General features: G+C 38.4%; 1 protein-coding gene across 6 annotated transcripts in view; it reads left to right on the forward strand.

Annotated features, from left to right (window-relative positions):
• Positions 1-14,753, forward strand: part of MEIS2 (Meis homeobox 2) — a 227,198-nt gene that overhangs the window by 54,970 nt on the left and 157,475 nt on the right. For all 6 annotated transcript variants that reach the window (XM_035110568.3, XM_035110536.3, XM_088671242.1 and 3 more), the window contains one exon: positions 9,952-10,097. In XM_035110568.3, the coding sequence (XP_034966459.1) occupies positions 9,952-10,097 (146 nt within the window). The remainder of the gene's footprint in view (positions 1-9,951; positions 10,098-14,753) is intronic.

Consider the following 14,753-nt stretch of genomic DNA (forward strand, 5'->3'; position numbering starts at 1 on the left):
TAAGAAAACAGAGCATTAAATAGAAAAGATACAGAACCCTTTCTATGCCAACCACCCCAGTATAATAAATTATCATAAGCAGTGCTTTTTTCTGGGGGGACACGGGTATGCATACCCCAAAACATTTTTGAATCTTTGTACTTTTGTCCATTTACTGTATTTATTTTACCCGATTTGAGCTATAAAATGGTGATTTTATTGAGTCAAAATGAGAGTACATTTTTTAAAAGAAAAAAGCACTGATCATAAGCCACAAGAATTAACATTGTGTCTGTTTTAGCTGAATGCTTGCATGCTTGTTAGCTTGTGTAAGGCAAGGCTCTGAGCTCGCTCACTTTACTTGGGTAAGACTGCCCTTAAAAATCAGTGTGTGTCAAATCTGAATAAGAGAAGCAAGACTGGATCCTGGTGTCATACAGTTTCTAAACTATGTTCCCTAGATCACCCTCAGCTTCAAATATCTTAATTACTGTATAACATTCAGTAACATTGTGGGAAAGTCTCTGTGGATTTTGGTAACCTGATCACTATGGTCTTCCTCTTCTTGGTCCCTCTCTTTCTGTTTCTTCATGTTGCAGCAAGAGCCATGATAGTATCTGTCACATTCTTTGGATGACTTAAGGGTAGCAGTCTTCTGTGTTTGGGGATGAAAATTGTGAACTGTGTTCGCAGAAATGCCACACAAGGGAGGTGAAAAGCACATTAAGAAGCTTTAGCATTAGCTAGTGCAGTGCAAGCAGAGCTGAATTTGAGAGCTGGAACTTAAGTGGGCATTTGTCCCTGCTCTCTTCCTTAATAAAATCTGAGCATTAACTGTAGTAAAGGGCATTTGAGAGCTCACTAAAAATGAATCATTGGGATGCTCAGCAGAGCTTTATTGTGATATATTGTGAAGAACTTTAAAACATCTACTATATACTTACATATATACCGACCAGAGATGTCTGTTCATTATAAATTAGTTAAAAAGTGTAACGATTGCTGCAGAGTATGAGCAATGTGTTTTGTTTTAAGATTCTAATTTCCACCAGGTTGAGGTGGGCAGGATTATGACTTTTCCTATGAAACTTCAGTATGTTTTGCCTCGGTGGAATTTCTATGTGTACACATGGGGAAAGCTTTTGAAATTAAAATATGGTTTACTAAAGATGGAGTTGGAAAGAAAAAACAGGGTTTCATATGTAAGAAATGTATACATGGTAGAGAGATCCATGTATGAAAATCATCTTGTGTGAAGTGACCCCCTCAGATACTATTTCAGCATTCATGCCTGTTAAGTAGAGTCTAAAATATCTTAATCATTACATGGTTGGTAATTGAGCACTGTAGCAAGCAAATAAATGTGAATGAGCATGTTCCTGGAGTGTTACTAGGCTGCTGCTGCTGACTAGTTAACCTAAATGAATTAACAGAGAAGACATGATTAAACTATACTATTAACTAACTTGTTAGCGACAGGGAGAAAATGGCACCACATTTACATATGTGTCCATCTGTCTTCTTTTACACTTTTGTCTTCAGCCAGTGGGTGAAATGGTTTTAATCCAAGTAGCAGTCTGATTCCCCCCCCCCCGCCCCCACAGCAACATATACTTTCTTTCCTCCTGTTTATTGAAAGGAGGGAGGGTTTTTCTTGACAATAGCTGGTTCTTAATAGCTCTCTTAAGAAATCTCATTTCTATGACCACATTAGCTATAATGTGAGTGTCAGAAGAAGAAAAATCTCCATGGATAATTTTGGGTTAGTTAGTAGATTGTTATCATCTCAATGTTGCCGAAATCCCTAATCTCAGGTCAGCATGAAGCTGCAGTGGTTACAATCCTGTTGGCTGATGCACTATGAATGAAAGTGCTTTCGGTCAGAAACATGTGGTCTCTTCAGTAGATAGCCTGTGTAAATCCTGTGTAAATAGAGGGAGACTAACAAAGGATGAGCCCCTGCAGCTCAGAGCATTTGGAGCCATTTGGGGGCTGAATTTGCTAAATGCTGCTTATACCGCCTGAAAAGTTGAAGAGAAAGGAGCTTAAATTCACTTCTTTTTTCTCTTTCTACTCATTCCCTGGGGGGAGGGTGTTCAGGGCCAGAGAAGCTTGAGGTAAGCCTAAGAAGACTGGTTTTTTTCAGTGGCCTTTTGAGTGTGAAAAAGGTGGCTTGGGTCGCTGTCCCTTCTCTAATGTCGGAAAACCCACACAGTTAGTAAATGTTGCATGTAAACTAAAGTATTTCATCCTTCTCTTTACTCCACGGCATTGGGCCATGAACTAGTCACTGGAAGAAAACTGAATAATGTTTTTCATGTTAGCATTTCTAGACAGTTTAGCACAGCAGGATGGGAAAAGGGCCCAACAATTAACAGATTTTCATAATGTTCTATTTTGGAACTTTTAATAGGGAAAAATATTACTTTGAAAACCTCCCAAATAAATAAAAATAAGAATTCAAAAGTTTACATTATATTAAAGTTGTGCAATAGGAAAATACTGGGACAAAAATTTCAACTTCCTTTAATTATCTGTAGGTGTTATTCTTAGAGGTTTATAGGTAAAAGGAATGAACAGAAAGCCAACAAGGGTGGGACACAAATTTATCAGTCCAACAGGTATAAGTCCCAACACATTGGAGCCATTAACTTTTAACTAGGATCGGTCAGAAAAGGGAATAGTTCATATTCCTTGCAGTGTTTTAGCTGAGAAACTACAAAATGAGCAACTAACTTGCTGACTCTAATAAAATGGCAACACAGGGCAGTATGAAATTAATGAACATCATTATGTTAGGGCCATTAATTTCAATGAGTAACACGTAGTTGAATGCCACCCTTGGAGTAATATCATGAGTGGCAGGTCACGGAGCAGAATACATTGATGTAACTACAATGGCCTCTTCTGTACCAGTGGGTTATGTCCATCTTACGATAATATATGCTATTTGCTACCGTAACTTAAGCAGAATTAGCTGGTAGGGTGCAGACTTAAAAACCTTTAGGTTGGGGTGCTATCACACCCTGTTTCTTTCCAGTTCTGAGCTGATCTTTGTTTATGTGATTGATTTTGAACAATGAACAGGAGCAATGTCTCTCTGTAGAATCACACCACAAATAATACTTCAAGTGCTACTACGTTGGTAAGGATGACAGTGGTATAGCAATGTTTGACTGCATTGCTAAACCAGATTGTTGTGAGCTGCAGAAGGCCAACAGTAACCATTATAACACTGTTTTGTGCTCCTGTACATAACACAGGAACTCACAGAATTAAGCTGTAACCACAAACCTGTTATTTCTTGCATGGGCACAAGCCACAAACAGAAAATGTCCTAGCAGAAGAATCTTCCTCCAGATAGATTTGAATTGTTACCAAATGTGTACTTTGCAGAGGAGTCCTAGGCTAGAACTAGATTTCATTCATGCTCACAAAAGCCCCACAGTTTGCATTCTCCCTGGAGGTGATTAATTAAAGAAGACCCAGTTGATATCGCACTACAGTCATACCTCGGTTTAAGTATGCCTCGGTTTGAGTATTTTCAGTTTAAGTACTCCGCGGACTTGTCTGGAACGGATTAATCCACTTTCCATTACTTTCAATGGAAAAGTTCGCTTCAGGTTAAAGTACAGACTTCTGGAACCAATTGTGTTTGTAAACCGAGGTACCACTGTAGTGGTGTTGGCTATTGCTGCCATAATCCAGAACACCACTATGTCTCTTTGTATAGTTAGATTTATATATGAATAAGTGGCCATGTGGTTAGGGGCAATTAGATCCATGCCCAGGAGACCCTTTGTTTCTGTGGAGTTTCTTGGGCATGGCTATAATCACCCCAAACTATATGGGCACCTATTCTTGCAACAATGGTTAAAGAGGCACTTGCGTGGTTAAGGACAGCAGCACCATCACCACCATGTAAATTTGGTGCAGTTTATAAATTAGACCTCAGTCTCGGGAATAGGTGGAGTAATGATTCCTTGGTGTGAATAGAGATTGACTGCATGTTCTATAAACTGTGGCACTAGAGGGACCAGTGTGGCATTGAACCAGTGTGGCATTGCTGAAATGACGTTGAGCTTTAATAGAGCAAATGTTGTTCTGCATGTTGGATTACTCACTTTTTAGTTTAGGGGCACATCACTATCCTTCAGCTTTAATTTGCTTTCTGTAGCTTTCCTCCCAGGCTTATTCTGTGAATGAGGGCCAACACATTGTACTGCCAGTACTCAAAAGGTTATAGATCTAAATAGTAAGCCTTCATTGGCTCCCAGTATGTTTCCGAGCACAATTCAAAGTGTTGGTGCTGACCTTTAAAGCCCTAAACAGCCTCGGTCCAGTATACCTGAAGGAGCGTCTCCTCCCCCATCGTTCTGCCCAGACACTGAGATCTAGCGCCGAGCCGAGGGCCTTCTGGCGGTTCCCTCGCTACGAGAAGCCAAGTTACAGGGAACCAGGCAGAGGGCCTTCTCGGTAGTGGCGCCCACCCTGTGGAATGCCCTCCCACCAGAGGTCAAAGAGAATAACAATTACCAGACCTTTAGAAGGCATCTTAAGGCAGCCCTGTTTAGGGAAGCTTTTAATGTTTGATGGATTTCTGTATTTTAATGTTTTGTTGGAAGCCGCCCAGAGTGGCTGGGGGAACCCGGCCAGATGGGCGGGGTATAAATAATAAATTATTAAAATTATTATTATTACATAATATGCTCACCTAAGCAATTAAGTCTTTCATTGTGTTAAATTCAGGGCAAGATTTATTTAATTTTTACTTTAAAATCTATGCTTTTTCAGCACAGGCATGAAACTATTCCTTTTTCTTTAAAAAAAAAACCAAAAACTTTTAAATGAGCAGCATTATTTTTAGAATAACTTTCTCTTGATACAAGCAAATGTGGTGTGCCTGCTCCCCCTCATCCTCTTCTGTATGGAAAAAAATGAAGGCCAGCTGTAGGCTAGGCTTACATGGAGATGGTAAAACTCAGATGAGAATAAAATGCATTTTTTCATATCTAGGGTTCCTCTGAGATGGTTTTGATGTTTGTGGTAGAGTTTCAGAGTCCAGATATGTCTCATTATTATGAACATGTTTTATTATTTGACACACATTGAGAATCCTTTTTAGAGTTTAATGGGTTACCATTTTTTCATGAATTAAGAATTAATACATTTTATGTTCGTCCATAAGATTCCAAAGTCTTTAAAACATGCATTATGGGCAGTCGTATTAGCCTAGTAAAACAACTATCCGTATGTGTTTTTGGTTAAAGTCTATGTAGCAATCTAATTTAAAACAAGCCATGGGATGTAAGTAGGCCATAGGAACATAGGAAGCTACCTTATTCTGACCTATTGGTACATCTAGCTTAGCATTGTCCACAAAACGATAGTGGTTCTCCAGACTTTCAGACAAGGGTCTCTCCCAGTCAGAGAATCATAGAATTGTAGAGTTGGAAGGCACAGTGAGGAGGGTCATCTAGTCAAACACCCTGCAGTCCAGGAATCTTTTGCCCAACATGGGGCTTGAACCCACGAACCTGAGATTAAGAGTCTCATGATCTATCAACTGAGCTTTCCCAGATTTCTTACCTGAAGAAGGATTGAACCTGGCACTTTTTTCATGCCAAGCAGATGTTGTACCATTGACTAAATCCCTCTTACTCAAATGACTTGTGCATCCTCCAGCCTAAGAAAAGTAATGTGCAAATGTATACACACACTTAAATATATGTATAACAGGTCTTGATCTTGGAACATATCAGAACTTCTCATTCTTCAATATATCCATTTGTATGCAGAAAGAGGTGTGTGTCAATGTAATAATTTTGTTCCTTCTATGAGTCACAAAAAAGCATGGAGAAAAAGAGAAAATAGCTCAAAAATAGCCTACTTTATAATATTTAAGTGGGGTGAGGAATAATTTTAACTGTCTTGGTTTAAGAGAAATTGTCTTGGTCTGCAACTTCATTTTAACTTGAGGGTCCACCAGAAGAAAGTAGGACTGAGGTCTGAGTTTAAGAGAGTGAGTGTACAATGAAAGGGCCTCTTCACATGTTATATGTTCACATGTTATACCTGCGGGTATAGGACGGTATATAAATTCTATCTATCATCTGTCTGTCTGTCTGTCTGTCTGTCTGTCTGTCTGTCTGTCTGTCTGTCACCTATCTATTCTATCCTTGGAAATGGAACGAAATAAAGTAAGAGAACCAGTGGGAGATAGTGCTGCCAGGAACTGCATTAAATACATCTTCTCTGTTCTATCCCTGAGGAGTGGTACACTGTATAGCACACAGTGGCTGAGATCTAGAGGAACATTGACAGCATTGTGCCTTGCTGCTGCGGGGGATGGGGGTGAAGAGTGGATAACATGAAAAGCAATGTAGAGGCAAACCCTCTGTGGGACTGGATCTTTCATTCCCTGAAGATCCCTGAGGTCTGTGGACTTTGAAAGCTAAACCACAGTGTACAAATGAATGAATGATCCTTCCAGAAATGACCATCTTTCTCTCTCCCACACCCCACTTTAGGGAAAAATTTTTGCCAGTGCCTTCTGACATTCTTTTTCCCTGTGCTCAATTCTCACCATGCATTTTTATTAACGGAGAGTAGTCAATAGTGCTTAGAAAGTTATGAGGCATTTTACATTGGCTTAGATCTTTTGTAACCATAAGACATTTCTCTTTGGTTTAGATATTTGTGTATCCATTTTCTCATGTGCAAAGATAACACTGCACCAAATAAGAATTCAGCAACTGGTCTGAGAGGCATAAATGGGTACATACTGTAGTTCATAAAGCAATGGAGTACGAGGCAGAAGATTACTTTTGCCCCTTCTGGTATGTGCTAAAGTGGCATGGCTGGCAAAAATCAGTTTGTAATTATTGCACTGTGTCACATGCTCAACAGTTAAGATTTCATTTTGCTGCTCTGCCTTTAGTTTTTCATTCAGTACAGCCAGATTGGTGAGGGATGGCGAAACTTGTTTAAAATAGACATATGCTCCTCTTTTTTGTAATATTTCACAGATAACCTGTTTTATTTTCCTAATTTCAGACAGACTACATTCTAGTTCTGATTTTATTTGCAGTGTTGTCACTCGTGTAACTGCTATGAAATGCATTCTAATTTTACCATACCACAAGTTTTCACTTTCTTTCTTTCATCACTAATGTAGTTGTCTTATTTAAGGTTTACAGTGCATACTATTTATAGTATAACCAGACTATTGGAACTCAGTTATTGATTATTTGCAGAGTTTTCATTTGTATCTTGCTCCTATTACCGGTAGATAATTTTCTCCCCTCTCCCTCTCTTTCATTATATGAATGCAGAGAGGATCAAGACTGGTAATTAATCTCTAACATTTTACACTAGATCAAGCCTATTGGCTCTGTAAACTTCAGCCAAACTTATGCAGGATGAATCTGAATATCTAATCACCTATTATTAGCCTTTTTCATAATCAAAGCGCTGTACTGATCCTCTTGGAAGGCTCCAATTTAAGCATTGCACAAAAAGCAGCATTAAGGTGTTCCTGAATGCCTGGATAGAAACAAGAATTGTTCTTGCTCGAGTTTCTGTTGTATTTGTGTGCCTGACCAAGAAAGAGAGACAGATTGAAAGAAGATTTTATATCTACATGCCTTATGTGCATACATTCATAGGTTTAGAAAAGAAGACAAAGATATCTTTACCTAGACAATAGATAGAAAAAGAGACTCATTTCAGAACTTGCACTTTTGGCGTGGATTGTTCTTTTCCCTCCATCTCTGGGTACTGCTTTTCAAAATTGCCTGAGGCTACAGTACAGCACCTCAGATCCCCAAGGCCCCTTGCCTGGCTCCTAATAGCCACTCTCCATCTGTGTCACATGAACAGCTGATGAGATAGCTCTAGTGCCTGTATTTTGGAGTGCACATCCACCCAGGTTAAAATGCTGGGGTTGCCAAGGAGCAGTCAGAAGCCATTAGTGTTTGTGAGAATTTGCCTTGCAGCAGTTCCTTGGCATAGTCAGTGGAAAGGGTGTGTATTTGTGCTTGCACACGCATGGGTGGTGGGTGGTGGGCCACTAAGAAAAGGAGTTTTTTTCAAAGTAATATGTTTTCCTCGCCATAAAAGATTGGTTCGTGATAAACTCTTGTCTTTTTCTTTTATCACTGTCCACACCTTCAATTTACCTTCTAGTCAAAGAAAAAGAAAACAGCAACTTAGGGGTCTGACTCAGGTCCTTGGGCAGATGGAAAGGAACTACTCAGCCTTGGGGCAGGGTAGTTGTAATGAAGTGGCCTGTCATTCTGTAAATAGTGAGGACCATCTCTTCTATGTGATGGAGGGTATCACATTGCAGTGAAAATGGAAATGTCAATAAAATTAATCTGCTAGCTCTTTGCTCTGGCTTTTTTTGTTTCTCTAGTGCGGGGGGGGGGGAGTGGTGGTATTTCCCCCTCCCCAGTTGTTTTTGCCTTTCTTTTCTTTTTTAAAGAAATGTGTGTGGGCACCATAAACAAAGGTGAAATAGAATTTAAAGTTTTGAGGTAAATAGTCTCTATGTATCGGTAATGTGTTTGTTTTAGCAGCACTAAAGATCCAGAAGAGGCTATAGGAATTAGTTCATGGGTCTATAGCATTCCTCAGGAAGCTATGGAGCGTCTATCTCAGGCTACATTGAGCACAGAGTTTATTGTTTTAGGCTTTCTTGGACAAGGTTTTTACTTAGCATGGGATTTATGGCATTTACTGCTAATGAATGTCTATTCTTAAATTACAAAAACCACCGTCTCAGTGCAATTCCCAGATGTCCTTCCAGGACCTCGGCTTCTTAAACACCAGCAGGGAGCATAAACTCTCCACTTCTCTGTTTTCCTCTTTCGTGTGGCTCCAGGCTAATGATGTGTAAGGAAAACACAGCAATCTATAAAGTCTCAGTGCTGTCCCAGTATTCTTCATTTATTTTGCATTTGATTATGCCACAAGTCGGATCTTGTTTCTTTCCTTTTTTAAAAGTTATTAGTTCAAATATTAATGTAGGAATATGGCATATATTGCTGCTCTTGATTGATGCCTTCCCAAAAACAGGAAGACGTGCTCGTATGAATTTTAAGAAAGTAGGGGTCCTGCAATGCCTTGCCAGAAGAGTTTTTCAGATACATAATTTAGATGCCCTCCAGGCAGGCTTTCAAGGCATTTTTGCTGGAGGGCAAGAAAAAATAACTATGACTGTTAAAAGTAAATGATTTTTGCTAATGCACAATTAATGCCAGGGAAAAGCACTGAAGAGAAAGATGTTCATGGAAAGTTCTGATTAAGCAAGCACCCTACCTTGATGTGCATCCTTTTTAAAAAAGAAAATAAATAAATAAAAAGAAGCAGAATATAATGATCACTGATGCAGGCACATAAGTTTTCATGTCTTGCAAATACTATGTTGAGGGTCATACACGTGTGTGTGTGTGTGTGTGTGTGTGTGTGTGCATGTGTGTGAGTGGGGAGATGATAGTAAATGGGGAGGGGTTCAGCTGGCAGTGTGTTATGTGCTCTGAACAGTGACACATTTACTGTCACCTATGCAGAGGGCCCAGAATATATAGACCACAGAACATTTAACTAGATTACCTTCACCATATATTCAGCATAGTTGCAGGGAATGCATTTACCGTAAATAGGTTTTTGTGTGGCAGGTTTTCCCACACTGCATTTCATAATTGACAAAGAAGTATTGCACTGTGTCAAGCAAACAATTATAATTGAATTAATGATTTGTGCATGTGTGAGGCACAAAATTAGTATTTGGAGAGACATGATTTCTAATTTTTATATATCTATATCAGCAATCATATTTAATAAGAAATTGAACATGCCTGTTTTTTCATATATGAATGACACTTCATTAGTGCTTTAGTAGTTAATCTGATTATTCAGATTGGCTTATATTTCTTGTTTATTATCTCTCACCCCTTTTTTTTCTATTAGGGGATGGTTTAGACAACAGTGTAGCCTCTCCCGGCACAGGGGATGATGATGATCCAGACAAGGATAAAAAGCGTCAGAAGAAAAGAGGAATTTTCCCCAAAGTAGCAACAAATATCATGAGAGCATGGCTGTTCCAACATCTCACAGTAAGTGAATACAAAGAAGAAGAAATATTTTACACAAGTCTAATTATTTTTAATAGCCCTTTCAACATTTTAGGATAATATTTTGGGTGGTTGGAAGTTGGTTCTCTGCAATGGAATATATTTGGGAGTTATTATATATTATGTACCTTGAGTATAAAGCATCACACCTAGTGCAAAATGGGATTCATCTCAAGGACTGCCATTTTACTGTACAATTAGAGAGACTATTTTATGTATTTATTTATTTGAAACTGTTTATGGTGAGCAATCATCTTCACACAGAAACAGAGATGTAGAATAGTCACCACGGGGTGTCCAGGCAGGCTTAAATAATATTTCAGGAGTCCACTGTAAACCAAGCAGGCCTGCTGAGTGGTTGATGGTGGTTAGTGAGGATCATTGTGGGATTCTGAACAGCTAAGGCTTCTAAATGGTGGAGCTATGTTGCTTTTGGAACACACATGCATTGTAAGAGGTAGATGAAGTCAGAGAATTCATTTGAAAACTTTTCCTGTGTTGGTTTACATGCAAAATATAGACAGTGTTTAGTTTTTCTAATTCCTCAGTTCTATAGGAGATTAAAGCACCTATTTAAGCTGCTCTTCAAGTCCATTATCTTAAAAGCTAGCCATATTCACTTCTGGGGGAAAGCGAGTAAACGTGAAAAAACAACACTTTTAGTAGCAATCTATCTTTATCCTCCTGTTTTGCAGTTGGTTTTATGTGTTGGTGTTCTGTTGACTATTACAGCTTTACTTAGGCATCAAAATACATTTTTACAAAAGAAGTAGTAGCTCTCTTAATTTTACTTGGAAATGGTGGGAAATGGTAAAATTATCAGTTCACTTTCCGTTCCATTTTTGGGGGGCTAATGCTTAAAAGGATAGCATGGTTAACTATCACACACAAGGGTTCATTTTGTGATTGTTAAAATTACACATTTTTTGTGGTGGTAGATATTAGTTATTGTCTCATGGTTCCTGGAGTGATTCAGGTACCTCTTTTATTTACAGTGGTGGCTACCAAGCAGCTTTGCTGATGGAACAGCTTGAAGGGGTTGGGTAGCATTAGATACCAGTTTTAAATCATCATTTTGATGTAAGAACATTATTAGCAAGCTAAGGTGCATTGATCTGGCCTGTAGGGTCAGGATTAGCCAGAATAGCCAGTGCCTCTGCTCAAACAGTGGTTATTTTTGCCTTCCAGCTATGGCCATTTCAAAGGTCAGGTGCCCTGTAGTACCTACTTGGCTCAGAGGAATTAGACAGAACATGAGTCTCTGGGCTGATTACTTAACCAAAGACAAAATAATGAGTCCTAAGCAAATACTGACTAATTGAAAGGGCTGTAAATCCATTACATATTGGTCAGGGATAATCAGGAGTATTTAATCACTTTTATCTATTCAGGAGCACTGAAGCTGCAACAGCAAAGCCCTGAACCTTGCCATTTGCTTATTATTCTCATCATTATCAAAATTACTTCACAGCTGTTCTTTGCTACATCACCTCAGCTGGAGATTTACTAACCTGTAAAATGTTTTTAATTTGGAAGTTGAGTGAGTGTGAGGGGGAGGTTTTTTTATTTTTAACTGAAGGAAGTGGTTAGAAGAGCAGCACACTGATGCTGGAAAAAAACTTGGGGCTATGAATAATCCACTTTATTTCACATAAACTTGCATATTAATTTCCTCAACTCTCACTAAGTCATCCCCATCCCCATGGATTTTTGCCACTGCCTTTTCTTTCTTGTGTGGAAAGTGCTCAGTGTATGCTTGCCAAAAGGATAATTTGTGTCTCGCATATCTTGAATAACATCTCGTTCCTGAAATTCCACCATGTTTCTCTGCCTCACACCAGATGAACTAAGGAAATGCAGTAGCTTTGATGAGGATGGTCCTTGCATAAGCTTAAAAAAAACAAAACACCTCTTTACCATCTAGGTTTTAATGAGTTTGTAGGTGTTGAAAGATTTACTGTGCTATAATTCTCAGAACTGAGAACTGATAATGGAGACCTCTGACTAGTGCAATGAAAATTCAAAAAGATTTTTGCCATAAACACATGCTGAGAAGGAAAATAACTCTTTCCTTAAACAGTTCCAGCATTCTTTTTTGCTTACTGATTTGTTTGTTTCTTCAAAATACAACTTTGGTCCTGCTATGAAGGTAAACTATAATTTACAAATATTTTCTCAAGTAAATTTCATAATAGAAAGAGTCTTAAAATTTAAATGGTTTTCCTTCACCACTGCTCTAACCTGATTACAAATAGGTTTGTCCACTCTTTTGTGCTCTGTGACCTGGTCTTGTATTACAATAATCCTACAATGTACCCTTTTTCTCTTTCTTTTTTCAAAGAAACTAATTGAATTATCTCATTATTTTAATTTGTTAAGCAAATGTATTTTACATCACAGGATGTGTTCTTAAAGAAGGGGCTGCTAAGGCTTTGCCCCTTGAATGGCCCATTGGTGCATTTTGACATTCATGCATTCTCATTAATGAAAGGGACATAAAAGAACTCTGGTTGTATTTTTTTTCAAACTCCCAACCAGCATGGAGCAACTTTTTCCATAAGCCACAGGGGTCTCTCTACATATGTTCTCAACTGCAAGCTATTGTCACCTATTCTGAATACCTCAAAAGGACAAATAAAATACTAAAGGCCAACTGTAGCAATTGTTAGTTTCAATATGACAAAAATCATTAACCTCTGCTTTGCCTGGGAGGCAAGCCATTTTTGCTTTAAGCTTAAACTAAACTCAAAAATTTCTGTGCAATGTGAAATGTCTGGGTAAAGCTATTCGCTTTCAATTAATTATGCTCATTTTGGGGTGAATTTTTGTGGAATATATATTTTATAAAAAGGCAATATGTTTCATCTTCAGAACTATTTTACTTCCGTAATTGCTAAAATGACATGTTGATCTTGGTTGATAACTCTACATGAATTAATTTGACCCACTGACTGACTTTCATTGCATTGTTTCATAACTGTATATAGTAGTTTTCCACTATTTCAGTTTTTGGAACAACTTCCATAATACTAAGAACAAGCTACGTAGAAAGCTTTTGTGGATAGAAACCTCCAGTGCGTGCATAATAATTCAACCGTGTTCTCATTCTGCAATTGGTATCTGCCTTACGTTAAGTATTACAATGGTACAGGAAGATGAAAGGATCTTAGGATGAATTGCTAGAAAATGTGCATGCTCTTTCTGGATAATATCCAGTATTTGAGTGGGTAAAGGAAATCCTAGCCTGGTAGTATAAGCTTCTCAGTAGTACATAAAGATTATGATATCAGAAAGGTAAACCTGACATTAAGGCTGTTGTTATTTAACTTCAAAGATAGTTAAAGAAAAGGAACAGCAAGAAATCTGACCCATGCAGCCTTTATTCATAGTCTTGGAAAACTCCTTTTCCCTCCATGCCAAACAGCTCTTTAGTACACTCAATTAGCCTCTCAGAAATCTCTGCTTTCCTCCCTCAAGTGCTCCCCTGTTTGCCCTGCAAAGAACATATTTGATCATGGAATGAAAACAGGAAGTGCTTGTGTACAAAGATACCTCTTGCTCACACTGCTTTTGAGCTAAAGGTTTCCTTATCATAGCAGTCACAGAAAAACTTACTGCATGGCGCAGAAGCTCTTTGAAAATAGATGCATATAATCAGAACAGGCGGCAGTCATAGAGGAAGGAACTATGTAATAGTTGGATTTTTACATTTAGTCATCCAACTTTTCCTGCAGGAGAGACAACAGAAAATCTTATATTTCATTCCAGTCAATCAGCTTCCTTTTAAATGATGTCATATGTATATTTTAGATCTAAACATAGATTAACCCTATTTAATTAAAAAAATTAAGGGTTTATGGATTTTTGCAGTATACAAGCACTAAGCTCCCTTATTTCACACCCACCTTACCTTTCATTAATTCCAAGATTTGTTGAAAGCTGCATTTTAATTTGGGTTTGTAAAAATAATTCTAATTTGGTTATGCAATGCAAATTAAAGTTGTAGCCTTGCCCTAGTCATGAGTATGTAATTTCCACTGAACTTGGTTTGACTTGTATGTGTATAACTGCATATTGGATTGCAGGCTGCTTATTCCTTTCCTTACACAACTGCCTTTCAAAATAGACTAGTCGTGTCCCAAACTATTTGGTAATTGCTGCCACCACCCTTGTCCTCTTAACTCCTACAGCTCTCAGATTTGGGGTATTTCAGGCAAACATATACTCAGGGACTCAGAGGTAGCACTCAGTTTACTTGACCCTCCGTGGCTGAAAGAAACATGGTTTTCTCTGCCAATATGCCTCTCGGTTTACAAGGGGAGCAGAGCCAGCACCCATCTCCCTGTGTCTCGTCAATAGAGATAACATCATCCTGCTTTTCTCTGTTGACCTCAATCCTACACTTCTGTAGCATGAAGCAAGTGGCTTAGGCCATGAGAATTATTGCACTAACCCTGAGAGTTGGCAATAATTCACACAAATCCATTGATCCAATTATTTAATATTTATTAGGAATAAGAAGGCAAAGGACAGCACAAAGGGACAAAGCAGAATACTGAAAATAAAAGGAGCTTTTTAGCTCAAGTCTATCCTATCCCAAACTAATTACAAACAGGCTTCTGATCTCATGAGTAATGC

Source organism: Zootoca vivipara, chromosome 1 (assembly GCF_965207765.1).
Source record: "Zootoca vivipara chromosome 1, rZooViv2.hap1.1, whole genome shotgun sequence".
NCBI classification, from domain to species: Eukaryota; Metazoa; Chordata; class Lepidosauria; order Squamata; family Lacertidae; genus Zootoca; species Zootoca vivipara.